Source organism: Psittacula echo, assembly GCF_963264785.1.
Source record: "Psittacula echo genome assembly, chromosome: 2".
In the NCBI taxonomy this organism is placed as follows: domain Eukaryota; kingdom Metazoa; phylum Chordata; class Aves; order Psittaciformes; family Psittacidae; genus Psittacula; species Psittacula echo.
Window position 1 is genome coordinate 119,023,381 of NC_137737.1, and position 13,437 is coordinate 119,036,817.

At 38.0% G+C, this 13,437-nt stretch overlaps 1 protein-coding gene across 1 annotated transcript in view; it reads right to left on the minus strand.

Annotated features, from left to right (window-relative positions):
• The window catches only part of ST18 (ST18 C2H2C-type zinc finger transcription factor), a gene marked incomplete at its 5' end in the record, with an annotated part of 68,894 nt that overhangs the window by 1,095 nt on the left and 54,362 nt on the right, over positions 1-13,437 (minus strand). Inside the window, 7 exons of the mRNA XM_080610901.1 lie at positions 417-560; positions 2,844-2,947; positions 4,336-4,424; positions 6,430-6,651; positions 7,681-7,761; positions 7,857-7,919; positions 12,980-13,048. Coding sequence (XP_080467027.1) covers positions 417-560; positions 2,844-2,947; positions 4,336-4,424; positions 6,430-6,651; positions 7,681-7,761; positions 7,857-7,919; positions 12,980-13,048 — 772 coding nt within the window. The remainder of the gene's footprint in view (positions 1-416; positions 561-2,843; positions 2,948-4,335; positions 4,425-6,429; positions 6,652-7,680; positions 7,762-7,856; positions 7,920-12,979; positions 13,049-13,437) is intronic.

A 13,437-nucleotide genomic window follows, 5' to 3' on the forward strand; every position in this document is an offset into this window, starting at 1 on the left:
CAACTAAGACAGAGTACATGGAGTTTTGAAAAGGTAGAGCTTTGTTGGCTCCAGGAAAATCACTTGTATGAAATAGGTTTAAGTTTTGATCTACAAGCAGAGTAAATAAGGATTCTTTGTGTGAAGTTTTCACTCTTTGTGCAGGATGGACAGACAGATAGAGAGGGATGAGGGAAAAGCCTGTCCTGCACCATGTGAAACGGCAGAGATACCAGGGCTGGTTCAGTCCTGGAAGAAACTGTGCTTGCTATCCCACAGATTTCATGATGCAGCATCTCTGCAAAGTAAATTAGCCTAAAAGAGCTCTCTGTTAATGCAGCTCCAGTGCTTCTGCTGGTCCCTGAGCTTGGTCATCTGCTTCAAATGCTGGCAAAAGAGTCTCAAAGAAGGTGGGAAGCTGCTGTCTGTGGTCTTACCATCTGTGGAAGCTGAATGTCAGCGAGGCTGGAGATGAGAGCTTGGCTAAGGCCAGCTAACTCCTTCAACAGGCTCTCGTTGTTCTGCTCTATGAGTTTGTTCTCTTCTTCTATTGTTTTCAAATTGCTCTCCATAGATGTGATCTAAAAGACACAGGCAGGTACAAACACGCAAACAGACAGACTCTTGGCAGCACTGCAACTGCAGTTTGAACTCCAAAAGGCAGTAGTAAGAGGGGCCATGATGGATCTAAAACTCAGGTATGTTCTTTTTAGGATAATTATAATTTATCCACAGAATATTCAGAGCAAGGAGAAGGTTGTATTTGCTGTGAATTGATGGACTCTGATGCTGGTTCACAAAGAAACCTTGTGGCAACGAGGCACTGGAGAGTGCTGGGCACTGGGAGGAAGGAATTGAGCTCAGATGGGAAGGTCAGTGTGGAGTTGGGATGGAGAGTGTGCCTTCAGGGCTGGTGAAGGGGAGGAGAAAGGAGACCGATGTTTACATTGCTGCCGGGCTCCTACATCGTCCCTGCTGATCGACCATAATAGCAAGGTCATGGGTATTAGTTGTCAGGCTACTTTCCTGCTCTGCTCTTGGAGGGAGGGTAGAGCTGTGGGATGGCTGGGATAAGCAACAGGACTGGCACTGGAAACAGTAAGAGAAAAATGGGAGTGCAAAGGAAACTGAGCGGTTGAGTGCACACCGATCATCACAAAGGTGATGTTCAATCAACAGAATGGAACCCAGGGTTTTGGAAAGAGCAGGAAAAAGGGTCCAAGGTAACAAAATGATATATTTTTAGCATGACCCTCCTGGGAATATATTCAGCTCTGAAGGCTTATATGTCAAAAGCAGTGCTGAAAAGCAGAAGGCATCAGCGGCTGCGTATGGTTCCCTGCTGCCCATCTCCTTGCCCTGCAGCAGGCAGCGAGGCAGCGGGGCAGGGCAGAACCATGGACTGCCATCCCTGTGCCTGGCCACAGCCCCACAAGGCACAGAGCGACGGAGTCACATCCACAGCTATTATACCCACCCCGTCCTTGTTAGGTTCTCTGCACTGCTTAAATGTCCCTTGCTGTTGACACTTCATTTCCTTACACACTGTGACACAGCAAAACAATCCTCAGGGATCCCTTTTTGTCTGCCTGCAATCCACTACAGCCACTTCTTTGGAAGGTGTTTGCAGCAGCATGGCCTAACACCTGCCCAGGCTAGATTATAAGCAATAGAGGAAACCAGGTAGGGATGTGTTGCTTCAGCTGTAGCTCAGTTCAGGCTTTGCTGGTCAGACTGCCTTCACCAAGGAGCAAGTCTGAGGATAAGAAATCTGTCTGCATAAATTGTGCAATCTCTGTGCAAACAGCATAGTGATCAGAGAGAACTGAAGTGTCCTGAGACACTAAACACCACCCTCCACACAGTGCAATTTGGGATAGATATCCCCACAACCTTTGCAGTGTGAACCCTGGTCATTTAGATCCAGCATAGCTGCCGTACACTTCACCCGCATTTAGAGCATACACACAGTGGTTGTTGCAGAAACAATCAACACTGTACATTCCAGTGTTGTACAAATACAGAGGAGTATGGTTACACTCATCTTGGTTTAGATCAGTTTAGACTTATATTCAGTTGCTAGATCTCATTTAGGAACTTTATTCTTAAACTCTTATTCCTAAAATATTGACTAAGCTTCAGCTCTTGCTTTTACCTGCTTTTCCCAGGTGAACTCCCAGGTGCATATAGGAGCCCCTATGGCGATGAGCGTATTAAGCTCACTCTGTAGAACCACTATCAGCATCTTAAAGCCAATTTAATCTCTCCAGTATAAAAAAAAATGAAAGAGAATTACTCTTTTCCATAGGTCCCTTCAAACTCCTCTGCTACACAAATTAGCAAAAGGCATGCATTCTTTACCAGGTGTTACCTGGAGGCAAAATTCAAACTATTTGAATAACTGACAGTGGGTGAACTGAACTAGGGAGATTTTCTTAGCTACACATAAGAACAAAGTCAACTTTTATTAAGAATTATAGTGTGCAGGTAAGAGGCAATATCCTCCCAAAAAGTACAGTCATGGGATTCTTCACAGTTTGGTCAACAAAGAAAAAGGAATGTTTTGTTCAGTAAATACAGTTTTTCTGCTTGACAAGATTAGCTACAAACTGCCCTGAATTTGTCATTCACCAGATCTTTAAGACAATACCCAGGAATATGCTGCTTATTTGCAGATAACAAGCAAAGAGAAACTTGACAAAATAGCATGTAGGACTTTGGTATTTTTAAGTGCCACAGAAGGATGGAAAACAAGTGCACAGGAAACTAGCTGTGTGTAAGCATGCATTTGCATAGCATTTCATTTATTGATTTTGCTTAAGCGTAGCGTAAGAAAAGGTAAAACTTTCATGTCAGTGTCATACCTGGGTTTGAAGTTTCATCATGTCAGCTTCAATTTTAAGATTGGATTCATTCAGTTCTTTTATTTCCTCATCCAGGTGTCTAATTTCTTCATCACTCTCAATACCTGCAAATCATTGAAAATACCAATATCAGATTTAAAGTGTCCACATATAAATGGATGTATGAGCAACAAACTGCATTACCTTTTACTGATCAAGAGGAAGATAACAAGCTTTTGATCAAATGATTGATCCTTAAGTTGCCTCTTACTTTCCTTTTACTGTCAAAATTGTTTCCTATATACATGAGCAGAAATATAGATGTTTTTTGAATCTTCATGTTTCACAATTCTTTTTTTTCAGTGCAACAGGCAACTGCAAGTTGGAGGGCACAGAAAGGAAAAATAGCCCAGAAAAATTTTATTAAAAAACATGAGGGGATATTTACAATGTTGTTTGAGTTTTTTTCTGCTTTAAAAGAAATGGAACAGCAATCCATCTTTTGTAGGCAACGCTCCAGGGTAACATTTCCACTAGTGTAATTGCTGACTTTAGTATGCTCTTATGTATCTGCTTCTGATCTTGCAAGAAGTTCTGTGGGGGCAAGTCTCAATGCAGAATAACTTCAAAAAGCACAGCCTTGGTTACATGTGATAAACAGTGAAATTTAAATAGCAGCAAAGAGCAATTACAAAGAATGAAAATCTCAGGTCTTTAATGAAAGACTTGTTCTGAAAAATACTGAGCAGCTACAGCTGCTGGCAGCGCGTCTCTCTTTTGTCTTAGTATCACTCTGAGACCAACTCTGCCTAGAGATTTGTGCCACTGTTGTTCCTGTCTTAAAGCCTAGAGCCCTGAACTGAGTCTGCTGCAGAGCCAGCTTGGGAAAACTGTAAGAAGTAGTCCCTGCCGCAGTGAAAACATAGATACATGGAAGCAAACTTTTGCTTAATGTAACTGCTGTTTTGCTCCGCAGTTGAAGGCATAAAGACTAAGTTCCCTGAATCCTGGCTCAATACCCAACTTTCTAAATCATGCCGTAAAAGAAAAGAGAATGCTACATATTTCCCCTTATAACTATTTGGTTATTGTTCCTGTACACTTGGGTTTGCAAAATTGTCCAAGTTCTGCACAGATACTAAACCATGTAGTATTCAAGTTAAGGAGAAGAGTCAATTTTTGCACACAATATTTATACCTTCTTACCTTAGTCATCAGACAGCTAAATCTTCCTGATCTGTAACTAATAATTTATTAGTAATAACAATACAGAAAGTATCTCCAAATAAAAAAAATGCTCTAATACAAGATGAGAGCATACCCTTAATGCTGATTTATCATGATGTAAATGAGAATAATTTTATAATCTCTCATGCAAAGATTTTGTTATTGGAGGAGACAACTGAAAGGAGTGAGAATTAATGCCAGAATGGCACAAAGGGGCATAAGAATAAATGGGAGTCAGGGCCCTTCTATCTAAATAAATGTCATCATCTTTTACAAATCTCCTTACCGCCACTTGCTTTAAGCTTGATAGTCATTAATTCTTCCGAAATTTTGCCCTTTTTTATGGTTTGTGCATTCAGAGGACAACCAGACAGGCTGAAACAGATAGGAAAAAAAAACATTAGCACCCACTTGAAAATGACAACAATCCTTTCAGGCAATATTATCATGCACTTGGAAAGACCTTTGTACCTAAGGTCATATCAGTATCTCCATTATAGCATAGCTTCTGAGAATGACAAAACTCATAAAGAGCCATTTAACTGTATATTCCAGCTTGAAAATTGGCACAGAAATCTCAGCCTATAAGCAAACAACTCTTAAGTATATTTCAGAATAATCAAAATAGCAGTGGCAGACACTGCTATGTGAAGATACATTTACAGAATTCTTGAAGTTCCAACACTTACAAATAAAATCTCTATATTGTTTTTATTAATGGCTCATGCTCCAGAGGAGAGGGCCAATATGGGTCCTTTAAAATGGCAAATTTACTATCCTAAAAATATTTGGTTAATGGGACAATTTCCACGGTGTACAACTATTACATCGGTTTTTTGATACATAATAATGATCAATACAATAATAACTCTGAATATACCCTATAGACTATAATTTTTTTTTTGAATGGTTCTATTATATAGTCAGTTTGCTTTTTAACTACTGTTCACATGAAATTACATTTTGCTATTTTAAAGCTTACAATTTCATCAACTGATAATTATCCGAGGCAATTTTTATAGCCCACTAAAGGGCTAAGATGAATTGCACTGTCTTAATACTATCTTTATAAATAACAAAGAAAAAATACCCATATGCTGAAGAACTGGCAGAGAGATATGTATTGAGATGTAGCCAAGTAAGGAGTGAAGGAAAATTTTGTTCCACAGGAAAAAGGTTAATTTTTGGTTTTGTGTAAAAACTGAAACAAAAAGTCCTAGCAGACATGGTGTTTCCACATTGAGAAAAAAAGGAAACGATCTTTGCAGGTTAAAGTTACCTTCACACTGGTTTAGTTAAAAGTTACATAGGAAAGGTGCTAGTTCTCCAGTTCTAATATTCTCCTTTAGTATCTCTGTTCAAAACAGACAACTAACTGGAAGAATGTCTCAAAGCCATGGTTTTCTTATGTTTCAGATCTCCTTGGAAAGGATATCATATCATAAAGCTATATTTACTTCCTTATTTTAACTAGCATGATCTTGAGTGTGTTCCAGCATTATGTAGGACAGAAATCATCTGTAAGATGTGTTGCAACCAGACAGTGTACTATTTATGTTATTTGCTTAATTAGCCCCAGTTTACAGAAATGTCCTAATGTAAAGACTTTAATGTGGGATTATAAAGTCAGGGTAGCACTGGACTCTGAATTTGTTCATGTCACTTTGTACATCCGTGTATTTGATAAGTTGGTTCAGAGTGTAAGAAAGCAAGCAAAGGAGATATAGAATGTAGACTTAATTCCTTCTACAGGCAGAATACCAAATTTTGCCAGGTAGTAATTCAGGTTCTATAGACAAATTCTTTAAGTAAGTATTGACTGAATGTGGTCAAATGTTTTTACAATGATATATAAAATCATGGTGTTTATTGTTACTTATGTGTGGTGTTATATGTGTGTTCCTGCTTAGGATAGTTTTCTTTGTTAGACTGTTGTAAATTCAAACTTGTGTAATTCATGTTTACTTCTTTGTGTGGTTATAGCTATTCAAAGTTTATGAAAACAGCTTTTCCACTGGTAGAAAGATGAAACTAACACAGCCATTGCTCTTACTTAATCTTTTCTGGTGACATTTCAATGATATTTGCAGTTTCTGTAAAAGATATACAGCTATTTGCCTAGGAAAGAACTCTCTTAAATTTTAAACTGTACAGACACTGTGCTAATCTAAAGAAAAGTCCTGGGAACATGGAAAAAGAGGTTAAAAGTTGATTCCAGCTCTCTGAAAGTTATTCTGATCTGTATTACTTCAGCTGCAATGTAAACTATGTTGTTACTCAAAAGACTTCAGCACAATTTATTCAGACTGTAACCCCACATGTTGCCAATTCAACAGTGGAACATTAAGGAAAAATGAGAAGAGAAAACACAAAGTTATACCTTCTGTGGGTGACAAAAACATTATTAACATGACCCAGCCCGTTGCAGCCTGGCAAAGGACAGTGTGGCAGCTCTTGTTTGTTCAGTTTCCAGGATAGTGAAGACCCATGGACAGGACTCTCCTTCTGTCTCTTGGCAGCCAAAGGACAACCAGAAGCAGTGCGGTGAGAAGTGTATTTACCTGATATGTGACCTTGGCCATCACAGCCTATCACTGGACATCTACAGAAACAAACCAAAAAAACCCATTTTCACTGGAGAGAGCATGCAAAGATAGTCTCAAGAAAGTCTGAGAAAATAATTTCAGGTGCCTGTGCCACTTTGTGTTAACGGATTAAGACTTGGTCCCTGGTGGCACCCTGTATCTGAGCATCCAATTTACATCAAGCTGAATTGTGGGGGTTCAGCTAATTTTAAGATCAGGCAATTTAAAATACAGTTGTACAGCCTAAGAAACTGAAACATTAATTTAGATAATATTTTACCAGGAAAGAAAGAAAATTTAAATTCTATCACAGGCAGTAAATCACACTTCTTAAAGTGTATGGCAAGTCAGCATCTCTCCTCTCTATCTAGGTTTCTGCTATGAAGCAGAAGACAGGTACCTGTACCTGGACAACTTGTACCAATTCATGCAAATACTTGCAAAGTAAAGGTTTGTGATTTTTTTTGTGCTGCTCTGTCAGTATTATGTAGCTTCTCTTGTGTCATTAGCACATATTAAAAACAACAATTAAATCTTCATAACTATATTCTGTTAGCTATAGTTCACTGATTTTAATGGAATATGTATGCAGGCCAGGAATGCAGTGATCTCTATTAGCTTCCACGTTTCGCTTTAAGTGAAATTTTAATTTATGCATACAGAAAAGACATGAGACTTACATATATTTAAATTATCTGGAATATGACTTGAATGTGTCACTCTGATTTAATTAACTGACACGTTTCACTACAGGCAGAAATAATTTGTTTTCCTTTGTTTTGCCAAATTCTTCAACCAAGTGGCACTTTCTTAGCACTGTTTAAAGTAATTGGAACAATGCAAGCAGGGATAGCAGTTGCTCTTCACTGTTCGATCTCCAAGATAATGAACTTCACCACCATTGCTAGAAGCAGAAACACTTGGTTCAGCTCCAGCTCTAGGCCCTATTCTCTCATGGCTGGAGCATCTCATATGATCCCTCAATTCCTGAGCTTTTATGGGCTTTTTTCCCCCCTTCTCTGCTAGAGCACTGCTTAAGTACTCACTTAAGTTCAGGGTCTTCCTTTTCTTCCTTGGTAGGAGTCACTTTGATACCTCCTTTCCTGGCACGAGGACAACCAGATAAGCTGAAAGAAACACACAGAATAAAAACTACCTTTTTCTGCTGCTGCTTGTCAAGATTCCTGAGCTCTGTAGCTCCGTATGGTGGGATGGTTTTTACCTTCTGTGGGATGCATAGTTCCCTGTCACGTGGCCTGAGCCATCACAGCCAGGTGTCGGGCACCTATGGAATAATACAGAGAGCTTACAAAATACAGCTTCTAAAACACACAGGAAATACACATACATTTTCCTTTTTTTGTAGGATGGAAGAAAGAACAGCAGAGCTTTGCTGAATAATTAAAACAAGGTTTTGCTGATTTTCCTTTAAATGAGCAGACTCCTTTCATATTTTTTTTTTCTAAGAGTTTTAGTAAGAAATATGAAATATATTGCATATCATATGTAGATTTTATTGGTTTGTAACACTGTTTGCACCAAACATGTTTCTTTGTATATGATCAATATTACAAAAAAGAAAAAAAACCAGCTTGATATAGATCAATTTGTAAATTTACTGTTATGTGTTTGTTTGTTATTCCTCTGATGTTCTCAGGTACAGATATAAATAAGCACTTTGCCAGTATTTACAGAAGGGAAAACAGAAGCAGAGAAGCAGTTTCTCTTTTGGGCATCAGTAGATGATAGCCAGAATTTGAATTTAGTAATCTGTATATTCTAGCACTGTAAGTATATGACAGGACCAGGTCTTTCTAGCACTAGATTCGATTGGGTATTCAGCTTGGCAATTGGATTATACTTCATTCTCACAGTTAAGGGGTTTCTCTGTGTGTGTGTGAAAAAAACAAGCATTTTTAAGTATGAATGTTTAATACTAAAACATCCATACAATGACAAGAAACAAACCTGCCTGTTACTCTGTTTTTGCCAGTGGTTTGTGAGGGTGGCCTTGCTGCTCGTATATGAAGAATGTGCTCCAAAAGCCTACTGGATTCAGTAGGTCTTTCTGCTGATTTTTATGTAGTTTGGAGCGGGGCCTTACTGGTAGCACCTTCCTTCTAAGAAGTTCTTTTTTTTTTTTTCTATTAATTCATTTATTTATTTTATTTAAAGCCATTCTTTTTTTTTTGTGGGTTTTTTTCGGTTTTGTCTTGTGGTTTGGTTTCAATTTTGTTTGTTGGTTGGTTGGTTGGTTTGTTTGTTTTTAAGAGAAGAGAAACACACCTCAGCACACAAATCAGCACAAAAAAATATCTACCTTTAAAAATCATGCCAGCCATTTCTATGTTTCTGTATTATGCAGCACAAAGTTCTTATTCTAAGCATCCCTAGGGGCCTTCTGAATGCTATGCTTTTTACAGAGTGTCAGAATTACAGAAAGTTGTGGCAAATAATCTTGTACTGAACCATTAAGGAAACTTGCATTGCTCAGTACTCTTTTAAGGGTCTCAGTTATTACTGTATCTTTCCTGATGGGTGATTTAATCTCGTCACTGGTAGACTGCCGTACGAAACACCTACAAATAGAATTGTAATAGCACATCTGAGTGTGCAGGTGTATCTCTTCACAGAATATTTAAAACTATTTTTCTGTGAACAATTAATTTGTCAAAAATGTGATTTCTTTTGGACATGACCAAATTTATTCACAGATTCAAGTAGAATTCAGGAAATAATTTCAATTGAAGAAAAAGGAGACTTTTTTTTTTTTTCCTAAACATAATGTCAAAACATTTCATAATGACGTTTTCTGAACAAAATATTTTGGCAGAATGACATGCCTCACACTGACAGCAAAGGTAGAGGTGTGGGTTGCAGAGTGCCAGATATGCTCAACTGTGTAGAGCTTAATGTTGACCTGTCTAAGTGTGGGACAGGGACTGGGCACAATGTCATGTGGAGCAGGCAGCAAGGGCAGATGTCTGGAGAATGAGAATGCTCACAAGCAAATCCAGAATATCTGCCAAATACTATGGGTATTAATTTTGGCTACTTGTTTTATCAGATGATCACAGATGGAAGGGTTCTCTGCATAGACTAGACATGGGCTTTAATTCCGTAAGAGCTCTTTACGGGAGAATCAGAGTGTTACGGACTCAAAAAAGACACTGAACTAAATTTAAATCTCCCCATCTGTATTTATCACTTCTGGTACCACACAGATTTCACAACCAAGTTAGGGTCCAAGGTATTCTTGAGGTCATTAAAGATTTGAGGCTGAGATTTCATCTATACTGATAAAATTATAAGATGATATTTCAGATGGGCTGCTGACAAATTAATAAGAAGCTTCACTAGCAAGACTGCTAAGCTTGATCACTGGGTTGGGTTTTCAGAATATTTGTTATATCTTTGTATGGACTGTGAAATTCCACCATACAAGATACACCGACAAACAAAGTATTGCCTTATAGTCAGTAATACTGTGAATCTTCATCAGCTTTTAACTGGCTGATGAGTTTGGACTAGTGCCCCAGCTTAGGGAGTCATCCCCTGTTATGGATTCCCATGCAGAGCCAAGAAAATCAGATTCACATTGGAGGACCAAAGGCCCCAGGAGCTCTAGCTAAAAGGTGTCAATTCTCAGGTGGATGTAGGTTACAGATTCTTCTACAATTCATCAAGTTTTTTTCCAAGAACAAGTCTCTCAGTTATTTCACATAGAAATTCTAGTAACTGTGCATCGTATACATGCAATTTTGTTCCCTTCTCTAAGAAGGTTGCTTTGTCTTTAAATAGATGAACTGCAATTACACATAAAATTGGTACACTATGCTGCAGATCTAAGAGCCTTTCTGGTACTTTTAGTGCCTAGAAAGATCACAAGGATGGTTGTAGTTAACTGTAGTTAGCTGTAGTTAAGCCAACTCACCATGGAGGTCAGTTAAGAAAACTACTGAATGAAATATGTCGTGCTGCCTAGGCAATATGCATCAGTATCTATATGTTGTGTGAAACCTATTGAGAAAAACTGCTAGATCTCTCCTAAAAAATGGACAGTGCAACAAACATGTCTAAGGATAAGACTGACTACTTATTCTTCAAATTTTCTGAACTGCAGATAAATATCTTTCTAAAGCATACTTCTAAAATTCGTTAAGGCTTGATAAGCAAGCTCTTTGATGAAATAGGATAATCAATCATAATTATACCTTACAGCTATAAAATCTGAGTCGTCACTAATTTCGGTGTGGTTTTATTTGACCACTTTAGATTGCTCTGTGCAGTAAGAATACTCAGATAAAATATTTTTTGAATCTGAGTCAAAGGCTCGCTTTCTGAACAGATCTTCCTTATTTCCAAACTGTAGATCACATGGAAGCCTTGTATCTTTGCTGGCTTAGAGTTTCATAATTAATGCCAAAATCATATCTTGATTCTGGCAAATTAAACATGAATAACATTTGGAAAAAATACACAGTTTTTTCATATTCCTGCCTAACTACATGAGAGTATTTTCGTGGCCTGATTCTATGAGCGTTTATGCCCTCTGTTCACATAGCAATAGTAAAATTAACTATTTACATCATATAGCATACCAGTGCAAGCGTGACTGCAGTTTTTGGCATAAGATTCCATTTAAGCAATGTTTATCAGAAGCAGAGTTTTGTTTAAAATTTCACCTGCACCATGTTCGCAGGAGATGAAATAAGGTGGTATGCTTGTAGAAAATAATTTTATTTAGCCCTTTTTCTTTTTGCGAATTGTCTGTGAACAGATTTTGATTTTTGCTCTTTTTCTAGTTAATTGAAATTAAATGCTAAGTGCGTTATGCAACATATTTCTGTCTGTGAAATGTCCACGAACTTTGACTTTGCCTTTCACAACTCACTTATTATACATGTCGTACAGTGTGCAGTTTGTCATTTAAGTCATATGCTGTTGCTCCTCTTTCCTTATGGCATGACCAAAACTCTAGAAGCTTTAGTGGAAAAATAACCATATTGGTATGCAAATTTCCTTGTTCACACATGAATATGGGGGGGGGGGGCTGCATGAAGAGCAACTATTCAAAATATTTGTGTGAGTGTCTATATATGGCAGAAAGCCAACAAAAGCAGGGACAAATATATATGACTCAGCAAATGATTTCAAATTTGTCAGCATTTTTGCAAGTCGGTTCCTTGCTATTTGTGCTGCTTCTTTTAAAACAAGCTAAAACTGAATTTTATACCTTTGAGACTCAGCAATGGAAAAACTGAAGCACTGTGCCAATGTGTCAGTTTACCTACTGGCTTTGGGAACTGCTTTGAACAGTTGCCCGTACAAATGGCCTTTCTTTGCCGTTTTGCTGCATCTCCAGTAGGTTCAACTCTGTAGTTACCATCAATTCAGCATTTTGTTTATAATTCAAGTTGACAGACTGGGGAATAAGACCACTAACAGATGATCTGGGGAAGCTAAACACTGAGTCAAAGGTAAATGTAGTCACTTCTGCTAGTAATACCATCAGAACAGCTTAATAGTGCCATGATCAAAGTTTATTTTCTTCTATCTGGTCTAAGGATGAACCCAAAGGACATAAAGGACAGTCACAGGATTCTCCCCTTTTTACATGTATTCATGAGTTTTTCCAAGCCATCTATTATGTGATCCAATTTACAAGTTGCAGAGGGAAAGCTATGAAAGAACTCTAATTATCCTTTCCTCTTCCCCACATCCTTATTGACAAAGCCAATTCAATAACTAGATGACTGGTTGCCAGTGCCTCTCTTGACTACAGATTTTTGAAATATTCATATGTCCCTATACATCTGTCTATATAGCACAGCCTGCACAGTCCTTTTGTAAGTGACATTTCATGGTGAGAATAATGCCAGCACAAAATCATATGACTTGATGTCTGCTTCAGTGACATTAAACTCATAGTATATGGTAATGAATGATAAAAAATGATTTGCAGGAGTTGTCTCATTTTTAGACTTATTCTAACTAGATTTATTCTAACTGGATCAGACTGAGTTATTCGTCAGATCAGTCTCTCACATTAGGTATTTTCTATTTCTCTCTGATTCAGAAATAGTATAGAACAGCATTTCTCCTAGGGTTTACAATTTTTTCCCCAGGTCCTGGTTTATTCATGAAAATGAAGCTTTACATAAATGAAAAAGAGAAATGGAGAAGAGTAAACTCTTTTTCCCTCAAAAGCTTTCAAACTACTTCAAGTTTCAGACAACAGTTTGATGTAGCTCAGAGCAATTAAAATGAACAACTGCATTAATGTTGGGAACATGTTGATCGAAGATAAATTACAATAACATCTGTGCTATTATCAACACTTACTTAAGCTCCTGCGAGTTAGCAGCCATAAGGGATTTTAATGTCTTGTCAGCTAATGGGCATCCAGAAACACTGAAAAAAACCCGATGTAAAATGTTTTACTAAAACAGAACCTTTTTCTTTTTCCTCAAACAGCAACATCCAGACAATCTATGACTTAAAATGGGAAAAAAGAAGTCCTTAAATAATGGCAAAAGAGGAGCAGCCAATATTAGGCTGTAGTTCTTAAACTGCTGGAAAGATACATGGTTAGGGCCAAAGGTTAATAAGCCCCTGCAAAGTTTTGCATGGGGAAGCAATGGGACACAGACTCCTGCCCTTCTGTTGTCTACATGAATGGCAGGCGGGGCACCTGGTCCATGTGGCTCAGAAAAAGCAGCAACCACTTCCAACTTGCTCCCAAAGGGAAAGACAGGATATTATTATTTCAACCCCTTGGTTGACAGTTGCACATTCTAAGG